Here is a 20,031-nt window from a genome sequence, read left to right as displayed (position 1 = left end):
TCCTCTAGGATTCTGATGGATTCTTGCCTCATGCTGAGGTCTTTTATCCATTTTGAGTTTATCTTTGTGTATGGTGTAAGAGAATAGTCGAGTTTCATTCTTCTACACATAGCTGTCCAATTTTCCCAGCAGCATTTATTGAAGAGACTGAGTTGGGGGAGATTGGAGCAGGGGATGAACCATGAGAGACTCTGGACTCTGAGAAACAAACTGATTTTGGAGGGGAGAAGGGTGGGAGGTCGGGTGAGCCTGTGGTGGGTATTATGGAGGGCACGTATTGCAGGGAGTACTGGGTGTGGTGCATAAACAATGAATTCTGGAACACTAAAAAGAAATTTTTAAAAAACCACATTGAGATACTACCCTATACCAGTTAGAATGGCAAAAATCGACAAGGCAAGAAACAAATGTTGGAGAGACTTGTGGAGAAAGGGGAATCCTCTTACACTGTTGGTGAGAATGCAAGTTGGTGCGGCCACTTTGGAAAACAGGTTCCTCACAAAATTAAAAATAGAGCTACCCTATGACCCAGCAATTGCACTACTGGGTTATTTACCCCAAAGATACAGATGTAGTGAAAAGAAAAGCCATATGCACCCCAATGTTCATAGCAGCAATGGCCACAACAGCCAAACTGTGGAAGGAGCCGAGGTGCGCTTCAATAGACGAATGGATAAAAAGATGTGGTCCATATCCACAATGGAGTATTATGCAGCCATCAGAAAGGATGAACACCCACCATTTGCATCGACATGGATGGGACTGGAGGAGATTATGCTGAGTGAAATAAGTTAAACAGAGAAAGTCAATTATCATATGGTTTCACTTATTTGTGGAACATAAGGAATAACATGGAGGACATTAGGAGAAGGAAGGGAAAAATGAAGGGGGAGAAATCAGAATGGGAGACAAACCATGACAGACTATGGACTCTGGGAATCAAACTGAGAGTTGTAGAGGGAAGGGGAGTGGGAGAATGGGTGAGCCCAATTATGGCTATTAAGGAGGGCACGTACTGCATGGAGCACTGGGTGTTATACACAAACAATGACTCATGATGTACTGTATGGTGACTAACATAACACAACAAAAAAAAAAAAAAAAGGAAGAAAGAAAGAAAGAAAAAGTTCACAATCACAAGTTACCAAATACAGAAGCACTACAAGTCTGATACAACTTGTGAGAAGCATAGAAAAGTGCAAATACAGAAAAACAACTAAAAAGAAACATACTAACAGGCTTACAGCTGTCTCTACATCCTGGGATAAGGGATCATTTTTGGCCTTCTCTATTTCTCAACTTCTCTGTGGTAAGCACAAACCACTATCATAATCAGAAAACAGTGTCGTAGAAAATAAGAAAGTAATTAAATAGGCATAGCTTGCAGGTCCTCTAAGGTCCCAAATTATTACCAAATGGTCTCTCTCCTTCGGTCCATGTATGGATTACTGCAGAGGCCACGTTTTGGTGAGACTTGACCAACGCAACCTTGAGCAAGGCAGACCCACAGTGACCACTGAGCTAATAATGCAAACAGACTCATTAACTGACCTGCCTCAAAACGGCCATAGTCCCTAACTAACCAGTGGGCTACTTACAACCAGGCACAGTTCCTAAGATTACCAGAAAAGGGAAAATTCCACACATCCCCATACTTCCCCATTCGTCCCTGTACCAGGGACCCCCTCACCACTGCCTGGGGCAAACAGTCTCTCCTTTGCTGTCCTGCCTGCTCCTCCCTTGCAGTATAGTCGATAAACTTCTATCCTCTCCGTTCTGCCCTGGAGGAATGCTTTCACCCCTGGGCTGCCGGCCCCCACCCAATCTGGATGCCCCAGGATTACCATTTTAGGGCTGAAAAAATATACAGCATAAAGGTCAAGAATCCAGACTGCCTGCGCTCAAATTCCCAGTTCTGTCTCTTCCCTGTTGTTGGCCTTTGGAGAAATAAATAAAAAAGTTCTTCAACGCTGTCATCTGTAAAATACAGATAATCACAGTAACTTTGTGTGTTGGGAAGATTAAGGTAACCAACCCATATAAAGCCTGTAGAGGATGATCCAGCACTCAGCATGTTTCCAAATTGTTATTACTTACTCATCAACACATGTCTCATCCAACCTCCTATTTATTCTATAAACATCTGAACATGTGCCCCGTAGAAAAATATCTGCTTAGGAGTGAAGAAAGTCTGTTCCCCACTTGAGAGCAAAAATGGCGCAGCAGGGCGCCTGAGTGGCTCAGTCGGTTAAGCATCTGCCTTCCCCTCAGGTCATCTCAGGTTCCTGGAATCGAGCCCCTCGTGGGGCTCCCTGCTCAGCTCTGAGTCTTCGCCCTCTCCCTCTGCCCTCCCCACCCCTCGAGCTTTCTCTCTCTAACACATAAATAAATAAAATCTTAAAAAAAAAAAAAGGCACAGCATGTTAAATTTTCTCAGGGTGGGCACTGTTACCAGGAGGCAGGGGAACAACTCCCTCCTCTCTGCACACTCTGGGAACTCTGGGGCAGAGAAGGGAAAGGAGATACAACAATTTTCCCCCTCTCTGGTCCAGAATAAATCACGGTGGACAATCGCAGGCGCCAACTGGGGTGAGACCAATCTTTCCTTTAAAAAAGGAGGGGTGCGGTCGCGGGGAGTCTTGAGGAATGCTAAACAGCCCTGCTTCCCGCAGCGCTCACTGTTTTCAGGGACTGAGCGCTTCTCGCCCAGAAATCGCACATTGGTGACAACCGGCCACCGTTCTCGCGCCGGGACCGCTTCCAAGCATCTTCCCATCTATTTAATTCTCGTAAACCTCACTACACACCTCCGATGAGGAACGACCCTTAATCCCACTCGGCGAAGGAGAAACGGAGAAATTAAGTAAATCTACGAATGTGTCGCTAGAAGGCGGCAGAGCATGCAGAGGTGGGGAAGGCCAGGGAAACGGCGGTCGCGACCCCCGCCCGCCCCCACTCTGGGACGCCCGCGCCCCGCACCTGCCCTCCGCGGCTTCTTATCCCTGAGAGCGAGGGGCGGCACCTGCGGGTCCCACGCCCAGGCGAGCTGGCCAGAGACGCAGGGGCTCAGCGCTAACTCACGTCCCAGAGGGTTTCCAAGGACCCCGGCTTCGCACTCACACAGCGCAAATGCCTGGACCTGTCGCAGGGCCGGGCCCACCCTTCCCAGAAGCCTTAGCGGAACAAGGGCTTACAGCGCCTCCCCGCGGGAACGGAAGTGGCTCTGGCTTTCGGGCTCTGGCCGACTACATTTCCCAGAATCCTCAGCAAGTTGGCACTTACTCGAGGCTGCCACTTTTTGCCCCCTTCAATGTACAAACTGTCGCAGTTCAGTGCGTTCTCTGGTGATATTAGCATTTGTTTTCTGTTTCTTTTCTTTCTTTAAAAAAAATTTTTTTATAGGGCGCCTGGGTGGTACAGTGGGTTAAGCATCTGACTCTTGGTTTTGGCCCAGGTCGTGACCTGGCAAGCCCAGCATCAGGTTTTACACTCAGTGCAGAGTCGGCTTGGGACTATCTCTCCCTCTCCCTTTGCAACGCCTCTCCCCACCCTGTGTGCACTCTCTCTCTCTCTAAAATAAATAAATCTTTTTTTTAAAGGGCCAGAAAATAAATATTTTAAGGTTTGCAGTCCATATACATTATCCGTAGCATATTCTTTGCTTTCTCCTTACAACTTTTTTTTTTTAACTTTTTTTCTCCCTAAAATTCTTCACAAGTGTGCAATTCCAGCTCTCAGTCATACAGAAATAAGACAGAGGCTGTACTTGGCCAACAACCTAGAGTTTACTGTTCCCTGGCTTAGAATTTCATAACAATACATACAGTAATACTTTTATCTATTTAAGATAATAGTTAATACTGTACAGCTCTTGCTATATGCCAGGCATAGTTTCCACCCTCACAACAGAAGATCATCCACACTGAACACATAAGCAAATCGAGGAACAGAGAAGTTGAGCACCTTATTTGCAGTTACTCAACTGGCAAATGGCTGAACCAAAGTCTAGTTCCAGAGTCTGCTTTTTAATTACAATAAACTGCTTTGTAAACAATATTCCGGTTTGGTCTTTTTAACTTTAGTTTCTCCTAAAATACTTTTAATTCTCTCAAGAAGCAGTGGAGCGCTGTGGTCCTTGATGGTCTGAGAATTGTCAAACTCACTCTGAGTAGTAGTATAGGGGAAAAGGGAGGTGAACAGCCGATGACGTAATGCAGGGCTGGCCAATGGCCGGACGTGCTCCCCAACTGGCCCTTCACAAGGAACCATTCCTTCCCATTAGCCCACTAGCATCAACAAGGAATCACTATCCGGTGTGTTCTCACTGGGATTTGCCCATCTTTGGATTTTTCTTTTACTTTTTTTCACAGTCCTATGACATTTTACTTGGTTTAAAGAGTCAATGCCCTGAGAAAGGGAAAAGTTATGATGCAAACACTATGCCATTCAAATCACCTCTGGCACTAGTTATCCAATACCCCATTCTTTTTCCATGAATAGAACCCCCAAGTTGTAGTCAGGTGCATGTTTACACTCTCCAGTGAATATGTGGATGATACTGGGGCACCAATTTTTTTTTATTCTTGGAGAACAAAGATGCAGTTCATAATGGGGGAGGGCTAGAAAGAACACTATGATGTTCATTTCAGAATTGGTGGTAGAGGGGCATCTCGGTGTCCGACTCTTGATTTTGGTTCAGGTCGTGATCTCAGGGTTGTGAGATCAAGCCTCACATTTTTTGTAAAGTTTGAGATGATTTCAAAACAGTAAGTTTAAAGAAATGTAAAAATAAGTATGAAGCAAAATCTCATCATTTACAATAACTAGTTAGAACGAAGTATCTTTTTATCTACGCTTTTTTTTTTTTTTAATGAGATCACACAAAAATCCCATGCTTTATTTTTTCAGGTTAATATATGCTGGACATCTTCCAACATACTTAATTACAAATCTACCTTTTCCCGTTTGATGTCTCTATAGTGTTCCACTGGATTAATAAATCATAAAATACCTCAGCAATCCATTTGATGGTTTCTATGTTTGCTATTATAAACAATGACACAATGACCATTCTTTGACATACACCTGCAGCAGATACGAATTTACTGCTGAAGATAGAAGATTCATCACTGGGGACCTAGTCCTTAATTATAATCCAATATGCCATAGGAAATAGAGCAATCATATTATGAGTTCTTGGTTACAGGAAATTTTAGTCAGTAATTTTATTCATTTTTCATAGCTTTACAGCTTCAGTAAAAATAAAAGTCACTGTAAATAAGTATAAAATGTAAGTTAAAGGGAAAATTATCTTAAAAGCTTCCCTGACCCCCCCCTCCAAACTAGCTAGTATATGGCAAATATCCTTTTCACACCGTATCCTTAGGCATATATATATATATATATATATATATATATATATATATATATATATTTTTTTTTTTTTGGCATACATTCACTCTTAAAGACCATTTATATCACTTGGAACTTGCCAAGAGGACTGCAAGCCATTCCTGCCCTGATTATTAATTCTATTCCTATTATTATGGTTCCATGTCATCATTTTAGTGGATTTGTTAGAAAGATTCTATCTGAAGAAATCTCTTTCCACTCTCAATGCTTGACAGTTTATTACCAGCACAGACTCTCCAAACACATGATATGCATCCTGACCGAAGCCATTAACACGGTCTTCACTTTTAACGATTTCTGCCAGTGTGGACTTTCTGGTGGTACATGAGACGTGAACGGTGACTGAAGTCCTTACCACAGACGTCACATTTGTATGGTTTTTCTCCAGTGTGGACTCTCTGATGGGCCTGAAGACGTGAACTCTGACTGAAGCCCTTACCACACTCTTCACATTTAAACAGTTTTTCTCTAATGTGGACACTCAAATGGACCCTAAGATTTGAGGGGAGACTGAAGGCCTTACCACACTCCTCACACCTATGGGGTTTCTCTCCTGTGTGGACCCTCTGATGATGGCGAAGGTTCAAGCTCCTTCCGAAGCCTTTCCCACACTCCTCACACTTATAAGGTTTTTCTCCAGTGTGGCCTCTTTGATGGTATATAAACTGCGAACTGTATCTAAAACCCTTTCCACAGACATCACATTTGTATGGCTTCTCCCCAGTGTGGACTCTCTGATGGGACTGAAGACCAGAGGACTGACTGAAGCCCTTACCACATACACCACATTTGTAGGGTTTCTCTCCCGTGTGGACTCTCTGATGTACCCGAAAATCTATAGCCTGACTAAAGCTCTTATCACACTCCTCACATTTATAGGGTTTCTCTCCAGAGTGGACTCTCTGATGAGCGTGAAGATTTGATCGCCAACTGAAGCCCTTCCCGCACTCCTCACATTTATATGGTTTTTCTCCAGTGTGAATCACCTGGTGCAGTTTCAGATTGGAACTGTAACTGAAGTCCTTACCACACACATCACATCTGTATGGCTTCTCTCCAGTGTGGACTCTCTGATGGGTCTGAAGCTTTGATGACTGACTGAAGCCCTTCCCACATGTTTCACATTTGAATCGTTTCTCCCCCGTGTGGACATTCTGATGGACTTGAAGATTAGAAGCCTGACTGAAGCCCTTCCCACACTCCTTACACTTGTAGGGTTTCTCTCCCGTGTGAACTCGGAAGTGGATGTGAAGATCTGTATTGCGGGTAAAGCCTTTCCCACACGCCTCACATTTGTACGGTTTCTCTCCAGTGTGGACTCTCCGATGGCATATTAACGGCGAATTGTGGCTGAAGCCCTTACCGCAGACGTCGCATTTGTAAGGCTTCTCCCCAGTGTGGACCCTCTGATGTATGTGGTAGTGTGCGGCCTGAGTGAAGCCCTTCCCACACTCCTCACACTTATAGGGTTTCTCACCCCTGTGGACCCTCTGATGAACGCGAAGATTAACACTCCAACCGAAGCCCTTACCACACTCTTCACATTTATATGGTTTTTCTTCAGTGTGGACCCTCTGGTGGCACTGAAAGTTTGAACTTTGACTAAAGCATTTCCCGCACTCCTCACATTTATAAGGTTTCTCTCCAGTGTGAGTCCTGTAGTGAATGATAAGGCCTGTGCTGCTACTGAATCCCTTGCCACAACTGTCACATCTATAGGCCTTCTCCCCCGTGTGGTTAAGCTGATGAAAAGAGCTCTTACTAAAGCAAGCATCAGATCCACGACGTTTATTGAGTTTCTCTCTTGGGCGAATTCTCTGATGGGTCTGCAGCTGTGAGCTCTGACTAGAGCATTTCTCTCTTGTGCGAACGTTCTGACGACGCGGAAGTGCCGAGCTATAACCGACGCCCTTTCCGCACTCACGACATGGACGGAATTCCTCTCTTGGGGCTACGTGAGGAATGAAGCCGTCACTCGTGCTTTTGCCACATGTGTTGAACCTGTAAGGTTTCTGTTCTGTGTCAGGGTTACTATGATCACTGACGGGCAATCTCTTCATGAAGGCTTCACGCATATGCTGGCTATTTTTCCCATCAACTTGCGGACCTCCGCTCTGATTCTCCGCTCTGATTCTGTTCCCACAGGCGTCCTGGGTTCTCGAAATTGACCACTCTTGGCTGCCAGTGCAAGTGGAGCCATTTCCTTTGTGATTCACAACACTACTTTCATGTTCAGAAACCTGAATGGAATCACCGTGTGGTAACTGGGAACGCTTTCTCTGAAGACACCCGGTTAAGTCACTTGCAACCTGTCTCCAGATTTGCCAGCAGGATAGTTCTTCACGGGAAAGGTATTTCAGTGCGACTTTTCGAAGGGCCTCCATCTCGTTTTGATTCTTGCCGCCTGTAGGAAAAAGCAACATTCAGAGATGAGGACAAGCAAATGCTTCGGTAGAGAAATGGCAGGATTCCACATCTAGGCCATGGGATAAGGCCTCAATAAACCAGGGGGAGGGTCATGTCTGCACAACATCATTTATCCTTTTATGTTTTTCTGTGCAAGTGGAAGCAAAGAATGGGGTCCACAGACTTATCCACGAAGCATAAATGCGACCCATTCAGACCATAAATTTCATAACTTAGTATGAGAGCTGTAAGTTTGAAATCAAATGGCTGCAGGCCACAGAGACAATCCATACTCCATCCTATAATAACATCAATTAAAAGTCTCCTCACCTTTTCCTCAGTAGGCTTATCACAAGAGGGATTCTACCTGGTTAGGTTACAAAAGCTCAAATCGTGGCAGAAACGGCCATACCACCCTGAACGCGCCTAGTCTCGACTAATCTCAGAAGCTAAGCAGGGTCGGGCCTATTTAGTACTTGGATGGGAGAAAATAGTATTTTAGGTCCTGGCTGGAATTCTCGTCCAAGATTAAATTTGGGAAGTGGTTGGAATACTAACATTCATAGTAGTAATTCAGGGCTCCAGAAAGAAACGGCAAAGGGAAAACTAATCTTGTACGACCGAGAAAGACCCTGGGAGAAAGAAAGCAGCAAAGCACAGTGCACTCGCAAAGGCCACCCTGAAGAGGAAGAGGGGAGTTAAACTCTCCCAGAAGGTCGAACGGCTTGGTTTTTTTATTCATTCCCTTTAGGTCCTCACTCAAATGGTGCTCAGTTGGGTAAGGCCTTCCTCACTACCCAATATAAAATAATTCCTTCCCACTCCCATAGCACCTTTGATTCTCTGCATTTGGCTTATCCTGCTTTATTTTTCCCTACAGCACATATCATTTGACTTACTGTATACTTCCTAACATTTTCTTGTTTTCTTAGATCCACTAGAGCGTAACAGTTATGAAGAAAACATGCGTTTTATCCAAAATCTTTCAAGCAATTTTGATCAGTAAATCCAGGTTTTGATATATCCTCCCTGCTTCAAACTCAAGGTAAATAATATTCAGAGAAAACAACAACCCCCATTTGAGGACCAAGAAAATAAATGTCTCTGTAGCCTAGAAACAGAATAAAAATGTAAAGCAGAGAACAGGGTTGAAGACATCAATCTGCTTGTTTTATGTCTAAGGGCAGGCAGTGAGATCCAAGAATCAGGGTTACAGAGACAAAGTATTTTTCTGTACAGTTTTAAAATCCAAAATATTTTCCAAGAACCACAAATACTGTTAATTCCACAGAATACTATATATTTTTTTGTTTGAAATTTAACCCTGAGTTGTTTGCCAATTTGGGAAAATCATGCTGTTAACACTATGACTGTGGTAGCTGACCAGGAAACACACACATATGTATTAGCTTATCTTTCTAGACCAAGTGTTCATAATGCTTCCACACATGTATCAAATTTCATTAATTAAATGTTTCATACTTTTCCCCTTTAATATCTCTAATATCCACACATATGTTATCAGTCTAGTTAGAACAGTTTTTCTCTTAGTGGTATGTGAAATAATAATATATATTATAATCAAGGCAGTCTTAGATTCAATAAAACCCAGTATACAAATATTTTTTAAAAAGAAAAAAAAAAAGAAAACATGCATTTTGTTTTCTTCGTTACGTCATCTCCATTGTAGTAGAATTTTTCGAATTGTTGGGATGCATGAATGAACTATGAAACCAATTCCATAAATTGAACAAATAGTTAAAAAGAAAAAGAAACAATAAGAACATGAAAAGCTTATCACAAACGGTAAGGATAACACTATACGAAATGCTTGTTTCAGCTACAAACACACACATAAATATGTACATACGTTACACCCATGCTAGGTCAAAATGTAAAATATATGACTGAGGATCGTGGCTAAAAATGAATGAAAATGTTTGGGGTGGGGGAAGTGGCGGTACCAAGTCCTCAATAATTAATTTGCTTAAATGTAAAGTTACATTCTAATAATATAAGCTAAAAAAGTCTCAACACATACGTACACGTTTCTAGGTATGGTAGGCCAATCAAATGGCCCCTGAAGATGTCCATGCCCTGATCCCTGGAACCTGTGAATATGTTCATGTATGTGACAAAAGGGACTTTAGATTTCATTAAAATTAAGGATTCTGAGATGGGTGGGGGGCGCCTGGGTGGCTGAGTCAGTTATGCAACCAACTCTTGATTTTGCCGCAGGTCATGATCTCGGGGTTGTGGGATCAAGCCCCACAGCAGGCTCAACATGGAGCCTGCTTAAGATTCTCCCGCCCTCTCCCTTTGTCCCTCCCCACCTCCTCTGCTTGCATGTGCGCGCGCGCTCTCTCTCTCAAAAAAAAAAAAAAAAAAGAATCCTGTAGTGGGGAAGTTATCTTGTATTATGTGGATGGGCCCAAAATAGTTACAAGGGTCCCAATCAGAGGGTACATCCATAAATTACTCACAGGATTTGTCACCTAATTTATCACATTTGCAGACAGGCTTCTCTGTTTCATTTTTCAAGCAGAGGGAGAGCATATGAATTTACTTGCTCTGGGAATATTGAGTTTTTTTGTTTTGTTTTGTTTTGTTTAAAGATTTTATTTATTTCTTTGACAGACAGAGATCACAAGTAGGCAGAGGCAGGCAGAGGGAGAGAGGGGGAAGCAGGCTCCCCGCTGACTAGAGAGCTCGATGCAGGACGCAATCCCAGAACCCCGAGATCATGACCTGAGCCGAAGGCAGAGACTTAACCCACTGAGCCACCCAGGTGCCCCTGGGAATATTGAGTTTTTAATTTCTAAATGAGTAGAACTGAGGAATCTGTAAATTAAAAAGAAAGGAAAGGAGATGGGAAAGTGAGGTCAAAAATGAAGAGGGACCGGGCAGGAGAAAGGGGTGGGGGGGGGGTGGGAGGCAGTGAAAGGCTTGGTGGGAAAGAAATTGGTGCCTGGGGACATGAACCAGGCATTCTTTCCCATCTGGGAAAGGCTGGTATCATAGCTCACTTCTACAAGGACTGTGACTATTTAAATAACTTAATCATTTAACAACTGCAGAGGATCACCTCCTACGCAGAAGGGCCTCCCAAGGCCTTGAGTAGACACAACAAATGAAACTGCCAAAACTCCTACCTCAGGGGGAGACAGACGGTGAGCAAGTAAACAAAAATGTGTTGGTAGGTCAGGAGGTGATCCGTACTCAGACACAAAATAAAGCAGGGTGAGGGGATGGAGAACGGAGAGGATGAGGTTTGAAAGGGCAGACACAAGAGGCCCAGCGGATGCCGATGAAATCCGAGCAAAGACCTTAGTAAGGAGGTGGCCGCAGACTCTCGGCCCAGGCAGAGGGAAAGCTGGTCCAAGGCCCGGAAGCAGCAGAGAGAACGCCCCAGGGGAGCCAGGAATGACCTAAGCCAGGGTAAAAGCAAGGCTGATCAAAAAGGAACCTGGTGAGGAATCCAGATCGGGGAGGGTCTTGTAGGCCACTGCGACGGCTCTGAGCGAAACGGGAAGTCTTTGGAGGGTTTTTCAGCAGGGGAATGGCATGACCTCACTTGCTTTCTAAGGAATCACTCTGGTACCATGTGGAGAACAGATGACAGGAGGGCAAGAGAGAAGGCAGGGAGACCAACGTGGAGGCTGGTGTCCCAGTGCAGAAGAGAGGACAGAGCTCAGACAAGTGTGGTAAGCACAGATGTGGTGAGACGCAGATTAGCTGGTACCTGAAGGAACAGCCATGGGGTCCTCACTGGTCACACTTCTTTGGGGTTCTCCTTCCATCATCCAAAGCTCTTCTTCTGCTTCCAACTGAGAAACCATCTCTGGCTTGAAGGGAAGATGTCCTACGAAAGGGCAGATACACACCTCTAAGATACACACACGGCTAAAATGTATTTCTGTCCAAGTTCTACAACCCCCAGAACCTTTAAAGTGATATTTTTAGAACTCTTCTGATCATGAACTGTAATACGTAAATTTAGGCCACGACCTAGTTCATGTCTAGATAGAGATAAAATTAGACTTAGCCAATGTCTGTTCTCACCCTACTTCTGACACTCTCACACCACTCACTGCAAATGGTCAGTTTTTGCTGCAATGTGAGGTCTTGATAAGGAACTCTTCTAGTTTCTATCCTTATTCTATTTTACTGGAAAAAAAAATGCCAGCACAGAGTACTAAATTAATGCCATGACCCACCAATGGGTCACAACCACAATCTGAAAAAGTATTTGCAAGACACAGTATAAAAGCCAATTTATATTTATGTTTCCCATTTGTAATTAATTGAAACAGGGTCTCTCAACTGGGGCACCACTGATATTCTGGACTGGCTAATTCTTTGTCCTGGAGGTTGAACTGTGCACTGCAGGAGGTTTAGCAACATCGGTGGCCAGTGAAGCCTCTCCCCTGACCAACTGTAACAATCAAACCTGTCTCCAGACATTGCCAAATGTCACCTCGGGGCAAAATAACCCCTGGACAGAATTTTACCTGAGCAGAAAAACGAGGAAAACCTATGCCTGTAGTTCTAGGGATTGGAAAAACCTGAGTCTTCAGGGTCAGGGAATTAATTCAAAAGGTCCAAAGCTTTGAACAACTAAGGACACCGACTCTCAAGGGGGTGTCATGGGGCACCTGTCCTCACCCACTGAGACCAGGTTCTTGAAATTCTCCACCATCACGTCTCGGTACAGCTTCCTCTGGGTGGAATCCAGCAGCCCCAGCTCCTCCACGGTGAAGACCACTGCCACGTCCTTGAACGTCACCGCCTCCTACACATCAAACGCATACAACCTCAATCCCATAAGCTCCACTGGAAAAGGGTCATCACGGAGGAGGATAAAGAGGATTACCCAAAAAAACGGTTGCCACTTTGGAGGGAGCCCAGGCAGATTTTAGCCCCAGAGCTGTCCCCCCTCACTGTCCCCTCCCGAGCACCCCACAAGGCTTGGGTTCTGTCGCTGTTCGTAATGTCAGCAGTGTTCACAGGCCTTGGGCAGCCCTCCCAGGACAAGCACACGGCTCTTCTGTGTTTTCAACATAAGTGCTGCATCTACCTGCAGCATTCACAGCTGGCGAAGGCATTAAGCTCAAATTTCACAGTTTTAATTCTAGGGCCTTGGGGAAATACCTTAACTTCCCACTACCTCCATTTCCACTTCTCTTTAATGATGTCTGTACCACAAGTTGTCTGAAAACATTAGATGAGTATTTGTAAAGCACGTAGAATGGTGCCTAGCATGTAGCTAACTGCTCAATAAACCTAACAATTATCATCGTCATAGTGTCTCATTCCATTTTATGACCACAGAGTTTAACTTCCCTTAGAATTGATGATATATCTTCCATCATCCAAATCACATACAGTTACAGATCTTCAATTTCTTTTTCAGATTTTATTGATTTGAGAGACAGCAAGAGAAAGAGAGAGAGAGAGAGAGAGAGAGAGGAGAATGCACAAGCAGGGGGAAAAGGAGAAAGAGAGGGAGAGGGAGAAGCAGGCTCCCCGCAGAGCAGGGAGCCCGATGTGGGGCTCCATCCCAGGACCCTGGGATCATGTCTTGAACCGAAGGCAGCTGCTTAACCAACTGAGCCACCCAGATGGCCCCAGATTTTTAATTTTAAACAGTGCTGCAGAGATCCTTTTACTGAGACCTTAGCTAAAAGTAGCAACTGCAAAGCCACAGAATAAACACTTTCAAAATTTTCAAAGCACAGTGGCAGATTTCCCTCCCAGAAGGTTTTCCCAATTCACCTTCCATGCAAGAGAGTACAAGTGTTCCTGAATCTCTAGACTCTGACCAAATAGGACAATCTAAGTGAAATAAATAATTAGAAAGCTTTTGTTAACGTTTGCACATATTTACTTATTAACGATCATTACTTTTGTCATAGATTTGCCTTGGCGCTCTGTTTTTTTTCACTCCTATTCCAACTTGGTTTTTCCTTATCTTACTAATTTTTTTTTTAAGATTTTTATTTATGTATTTGACACACAGAGAGAGAAAGAGATCACAAGTAGGCAGAGAGGCGGGCAAAGAGAGAGAAGGAAGCAGGCTCCCTGCTGAGCAGAGAGCCCGATGCGGGGCTCGATCCCAGGACCCCGAGATCATGACCTGAGCCGAAGGCAGAGACTTAACCCACTGAGCCACCCAGGCGCCCCTTATCTTACTAACCTTAATAAAAGAGTTATTATTAAGCCTTTCTCTAATGTATCTAAGTACAGGTGACTCTTTAAAAAGAAGGGTTTGAACCACATGGGTCCACCCTACATGCAGATCTTTTTATAGCACTATAAATGGATCCTCTCTTACAATTTTCTTGATAATATTTTCTTTTTCTAGTTTACTTTATTCTAAGATACAATATACAATACAGAGAACATATAAAATATGTGTTAATCAACTGTTGATGTTATTGGTAAGGCTTCTGATCAGCAGTAAGCTAAGAGCTAAGCTTCTGAGAAGTCAAAAGTTCCATGTGGATTTTCAAGGAGGTCAGGGTCCTAACCCTTGCATTATTTGAGGATCAACTATGTATCCCACCACTTCCAATACTACAAATATAAAGTTACAAATGCAAGTGAAAAAGGCATAAGGTAAAGTACAAAGAGTTGGCCAATGAGCAAGGTAGTACTGTAAATTCTTTTGGTCTATTTCAAATATTTATTACTTTTTCAAAAATTGTCTTGTGAAACAATAAAGATAAAACTAAACACACACGCGCACACATAGCCTGGCATACAACACGCACTCAAAATCTATGGTTTTCCATTAACTTTTCCAAAGAGAAAGATGAGCCTAATCTGTGAGAAATGAAATCACATCTAAGGAGACAGAAAAGAATTCCTTACCTGAAACTTGGTCATTTTCTCCTGCTCTTTCTGGGGAAGGTCAGAGTCCTGAGAAGGCATAACTGGGGAAGGACAAAGAAGCCATGCGATGCAGGCCAGGGAGCCCAGGTGATCTCTGCAGAAATTAAATGACAGCTCTCCTACTTCCAGGCCCCGGAAGCCGCAGACAGCGCGGTGAGCAGAGCACGGAGCAGACTTCAACCCCTAAGTCTGTCAGCCAGGGGCCCCTGGACAGTGAACCGGGACAACCAAATGCAGTATTCCTACTATAAGAATGGCTCATCCTGAGAATGTAGGAAATGAAGGGTACTGTTAACATGTAGGTTGAAAAAAAATGGGTTCTAAAGTCAATGGCCTAGGTTTAAATCCTCGAAATGATTCTTACCATCCATATAACGTTAGGGGTGTTAAAGGAAAACCTCCGTGCCTCACTGTGATCATCTTCACATGAAGGTAAGAGCTGTATATCTTAACTCACCTCAGAAGGTTGTTCCACAGACTAAAGGGGCAGATGGAAAATTCAAAGAACCAGGAGGTCCTTTTTCTTGCAGCTGCAAAAAAGCAGATGATACTTTGCATCATAAATTCTATCTGCACGTCTTTTCCAACAACAGCAAAAAAGACCTGGAAGGTATCTGGACTTCATATACTAATGCTCTCCTATGAAAGTCACCTTTATTCTCTGAAAATCCTAATTCACACTTAAAATTTCTTATTATGAAGCGCCTGGGTGGCTCAGTGGGTTCAAGCCTCTGCCTTTGGCTCTGGTCATGATCTCAGGGTCCTGGGATCAAGCCCCGCATCCGGCTCCCTGCTCAGCGGAGAGCCTGCTTTCCTTCCTCTCTCTACCTGTCTCTCTGCCTACTTGTGATCTCTGTCTCTGTCAAATGGATAATAAAATCTTAAAATTTTCTTCTTACGTATCTAACTAAAAATAAATAAGCAAATAAATAAATTTCTTCTTACTTACAATTTGTTGCCCACCTAGTAACATTTTATCCACACTGGTATCAGCTTTCTAAAAAGCAATTTCAAGCCAATTTACCTGGTGAAGTCAAAAAGGCTTATTGATAAATGCCTTTTATCCCATGTGCACAGAGATAAAGAAAGATGCAAAATAAAAATCAAGACACAGAAGATAGAGTGAGAGGCTCCAACATTTGTTCAATGGGAGGAGTACGACGAAAACAGAATAGAAGAAATGGCAGAGAGGTCCTATTTCAAAAGATAATTGCTGAGTTCATAAACAGCAATTCTGAACAGTATAAATAAAAATAAATACACTCCTGGGGTGCCTGAGCGGCTCAGTCAGTTAAGTGTCAGACTCTTGATTTTGGCTTAGGTCATGATCTCAGGGTTGTGAGACCCAGCCCCACTCTGAGGTCCTCACTGAACATGGAGCCTACTTGGGATTCTCTCTTTCCTTCTCCCTCTGCCCCTCCCCCACCTATAAAATTTTTTAAAAAATAAATACATCCTAAACAAATCATGCTGAAACTCAGGAATGTAAAGAACTAAAAACTGGACATCCAGATGGCCAACAGACACATGAAAAAATGCTCCACATCACTCGGCATCAGGGAAATACAAATCAAAACCACAATGAGATACCACCTCACACCAGTCAGAATGGCTAAAATTAACAAGTCAAGAAATGACAGATGCTGGTGAGGATGCGGAGAGAGGGGAACCCTCCTACACTGCTGGTGGGAATGCAAGCTGGTGCAACCACTCTGGAAAACAGTGTGGAGGTTCCTCAAAAAACTGAAAATAGAGCTACCCTCTGACCCAGCAATTGCACTACTGGGTATATATCCTAAAGATACAAACGTGGTGCTCCGAAGGGGCACGTGCACCCGAAAGTTTATAGCAGCAATGTCCACAATAGCCAAACTGTGGAAAGAGCCTAGATGTCCCTCAACAGATGAATGGATAAAGAAGCTGTGGTATATATACACAATGGAATACTATGCAGCCATCAAAAGACATGAAATCTTGCCATTTGCGACGACGTGGATGGAACTAGAGGGTATCATGCTTAGCGAAATAAGTCAATCGGAGAAAGACAACTATCATATGATCTCTTTGATATGAGGAAGCGGAGATGCAAGGCGGGGGGGTTGCGGGGAGGTAGGAAAAGAAAAAATGAAAAGATGGGATTGGGAGGGAGACAAACCATAAAAGACTCAATCTCAAAAAACAGACTGAGGGTTGCTGGGGGAGGGGGGACAGGAGAGGGTGGTGGGGAAATGGACATTGGGGAGGGTATGGGCTATGATGAGTGCTGTGAAATGTGTAAACCTGGCGATTCACAGACCTGTACCCCTGGGGATAAAAATACATTATATGTTTATTAAAATAAAAAATAATAATAATAATTTTTAAAAAAGAACTAAAAACTGTAAGTAAATAAAAAGAACTGAAAACAACAAAAATCCTTAAAACTCCCAGAAAGAAAATACAGTTTACCTAACAAAATGACAATTTGATTGACAGAATCAAGGAAACAGAATGGAGACCTCAAAGGACTGAATGCTATCTCCAAAAGGAAGAATGGATATAATCGTCAAACTTGAATTCTATGTTCAACCAAATGACTACTGACATGAGGGAGAAGAAAAAGACATTTCAGCTGAACAAAGATGAAGAACAATCGTAACTATACGAACTTGGAAAGAAGCAATGGTAAGAAAACACTTGTAAATACGCTGGTAACGTTTTTTGGGCGCCTGGTGGCTCAGTGGGTTAAAGCCTCTGCCTTCAGCTCAGATCATGATCCTAGTGTCCTGGGATCGAGCTTGGGCTCTCTGCTCAGCAGGGAGCCAGCCTGCTTCCCCCTCTCACTCTCTGCCTGCCTCTCTGCCTACTTGTGATCTCTGTCAAATAAATTAGGGGGAAAAAATCTTAAAAAAAAAAAAAAAAAGCCCAAGAACGATAGGACCAATTTCGAGGGTTGTTGCGACAAAATACAGACCAATAACCTGACCTCCAGTTTTAAAAAGGTGGTGGTGGTGAGGTGCCATTATCAAATATCAAGTATAGATTTAGTTTCTATATTTCTCAGAATGAGAATACACGCCGGCTACATTTAGTATCTGAGACAGGCAACCGTTTTTTATTCCAAACCCGCTGAGACAAAAAAAAAAAAAAAAAAAAAGGAAAACAAACTGCAAAGAAGAAAGAGCAAAAAGAAAGTGTAGAACGTAGTAAATTCCAAAAATAAATACACGTGCGTGTGGTTAAAAAAACAACAAAACAAAACACAAAAAAACAAAACGCCCCCCCCCACACACACACATATTAACAAGGAGATGGAACATCCGCAGGTGGATGCAGCAAATACTGGAACATTTCCCTAGTAAGTCACTGACCGAGTGACGGAAACCCGATGAACGGACACCAGAGAGGACGCATCAAGAAAGTGCTTTCGCTAGTACGCACCCAGAAGTCCTTCCTCCCCTTTCCGAAGTCAGGGGCGGCGAAGAGCAGGACACGGTGGGACGGCACGACGGCGACTGCCCCGCGGATAAACTGCAGCGGACATCCCCGGGCGCGGGCGCGGGCGCGGGCGGCTCGGGGCTCCTGAAGGAGACAGGGGGAAAGCTCAGGAAGAGCTCGGTGTCCGGGAGGCTGGCAGCGGGGCCGCGCCATTGCTCCCAGAGCCCCGGCCTCGCTCCCTGCACGGGGGCTTCCAGGCAGAAGGGAGATGGGCACAGAACTCCTGTAATCAATGGCCAACCCGTTATCCCGTGCCGCCCCCTTTCGAAGCTCTGGACACGTATTGTCTCGTTCACTGCGAATCACAACTCGACCCGAGAGTTACTCTCTCTCTCTCTCTCTCGCTACTTGACGGAGGAAAGGAGAGCGCAGAGAACAAGTCGCCAGGTATTGTACGGATAGAAGTAGCAGCGCTGCTTGGTACGTGGGGGAGGAGAGCCGAGGGAATCCAAACTTCTGCCCTCCGTCGCTCAGCCTCCGCCGGCGGCCGCGACTTTTCCATCCTAAGACGGCCGGCTAGGTAGCGACTAGTCCCAAGCTCAGACGGAAAAGACTCGGAGGGGGCGTGAGGGTGCAAGGCTGACTCACCTCCGGACCAAAAAGATGGTGGCGGTCTTGCTTTTACGGGGCGGAAGTGTCTCTGACTACACGGCGCCCCGGAACTACATTTCCCAGAAGTCCCGAGGGGGAGCAAGCTCCTGGGGGTGGGGGGGCCTTGTTAGTTGAGGACTACATTAACCATATCCCCCAAGAGGAGGAAGAACTATTTCCGCTCCTTTAAACCACGCCTTCTCCCCGCCAGCGAATCTCCTCCTTGGTAGTTTGAGGACTGCAACTTCCAGAGCCCGCTTTAGGGCTTCCCATTTTGCAGACGTAAAGCAATTCTCTGATGCCAGTGAAGTCGAATTTTTTCCATTGACAAAGAAAACGTACTTAGCAAATGTTTGAACAGAGGCTTAAAAGAAAAAGTTTGTAACAGAAGCAGATCACGTGATCCTTTACTAATGAAATTGTACCCACTACTACTAGACAAAGAAGGGATAAAATGATAGCCTTTATTTTGCAGTTTCAGACCCTTTTTAGATATAAAAAAGAATGAGAGCCCCCCACAATGCAATGGAGGCAGAATATATTGTAGACATAAACTTTTGTGAGTGGCACAAATAATTCAAAACTTGGCTTTTGGGGACAGCTAGACATACTCAGTTAAAAAACAAACTTCAGCATACTTGTATGATCAGTTTCCCAACCGGGGTTTTTGTCATCATTCCTCGGAGAGACTTCTGAGTTTGAGGGATGAATACATTACTGTTAATTAGATTTTTATGAAATGGTCACTGTAAAAACTATTATTATTTGCTCAAACATATGACAGCACCGATGTTTAAAAGATATAAAGATGGGGAGCAGAAAGGAATACCCCCAAAATATCCATACATCCACTACAATATATGTTTGCATTTCTTCTTTACTGAACGTGTTGGGCAGGAAGCTAGGCATGAGTGACAAGAGGATGGACCTTAGACGTCCTGACAGAGAGCCCTGAACAAGGACCGCCCAGAGACCACCCTAGTCCATCCTGTAGCAATTGATTTGCGGTTACAACATCCTGACAGACGAAGAGTTAAGTTTGTTGTGCTCGTTGCACTTGTGCAGAAAGCCGCCTCTTGTCCGTGTTGGACCTGTCTCCAGAAGAGAAATAACGCAGTGTCCTACCCTGTGCAGGCATTTCCAATATATTTTGGGAAAGGACATGTGTAGTTGGCTAATTATTATATAATCCAGAACTTTCTCTCAAATGTTGCAACCCCAGCACCAGCCCCAAAGGGAAAAAACGATATA

The 20,031-nt window shown here is 44.0% G+C and overlaps 1 protein-coding gene across 1 annotated transcript; it reads right to left on the bottom strand.

The window, feature by feature from the left end:
- Positions 1-5,613: 5,613 nt before the first annotated feature.
- On the bottom strand, positions 5,614-18,815 carry LOC308358760 (uncharacterized protein). The gene is made up of 7 exons (XM_080829153.1): positions 18,778-18,815; positions 18,133-18,273; positions 15,170-15,242; positions 14,692-14,753; positions 12,484-12,610; positions 11,561-11,680; positions 5,614-7,816 (listed from the first exon to the last, which is right to left on the bottom strand). Exons 4-7 carry the CDS (start codon positions 14,749-14,751, stop codon positions 5,700-5,702), a joined length of 2,424 nt encoding a protein of 807 aa, XP_080685279.1. The 5' UTR covers positions 14,752-14,753; positions 15,170-15,242; positions 18,133-18,273; positions 18,778-18,815; the 3' UTR covers positions 5,614-5,699.
- Positions 18,816-20,031: the final 1,216 nt, after the last annotated feature.

This window comes from Martes martes, assembly GCF_963455335.1.
Source record: "Martes martes genome assembly, chromosome: 17".
Taxonomy (NCBI): domain Eukaryota; kingdom Metazoa; phylum Chordata; class Mammalia; order Carnivora; family Mustelidae; genus Martes; species Martes martes.
Note: the sequence above shows the minus strand (reverse complement) of the source record. Positions and strands in the feature narration are given on the sequence as shown.

Coding starts and splice junctions, on each gene's coding strand:
- LOC308358760 (XM_080829153.1), bottom strand. CDS start 14,751: ATGCCTTCTCAGGACTCTGACCTTCCCCAGAAAGAGCAGGAGAAAATG. Junction 11,681..12,483: donor CAAGAACCTGGTCTCAGTGG/GTGAGGACAGGT, acceptor GCCCTTTCGTAG/GACATCTTCCCTTCAAGCCA. Junction 7,817..11,560: donor CCCCATGGCTGTTCCTTCAG/GTACCAGCTAAT, acceptor TTTTTCCTACAG/GCGGCAAGAATCAAAACGAG.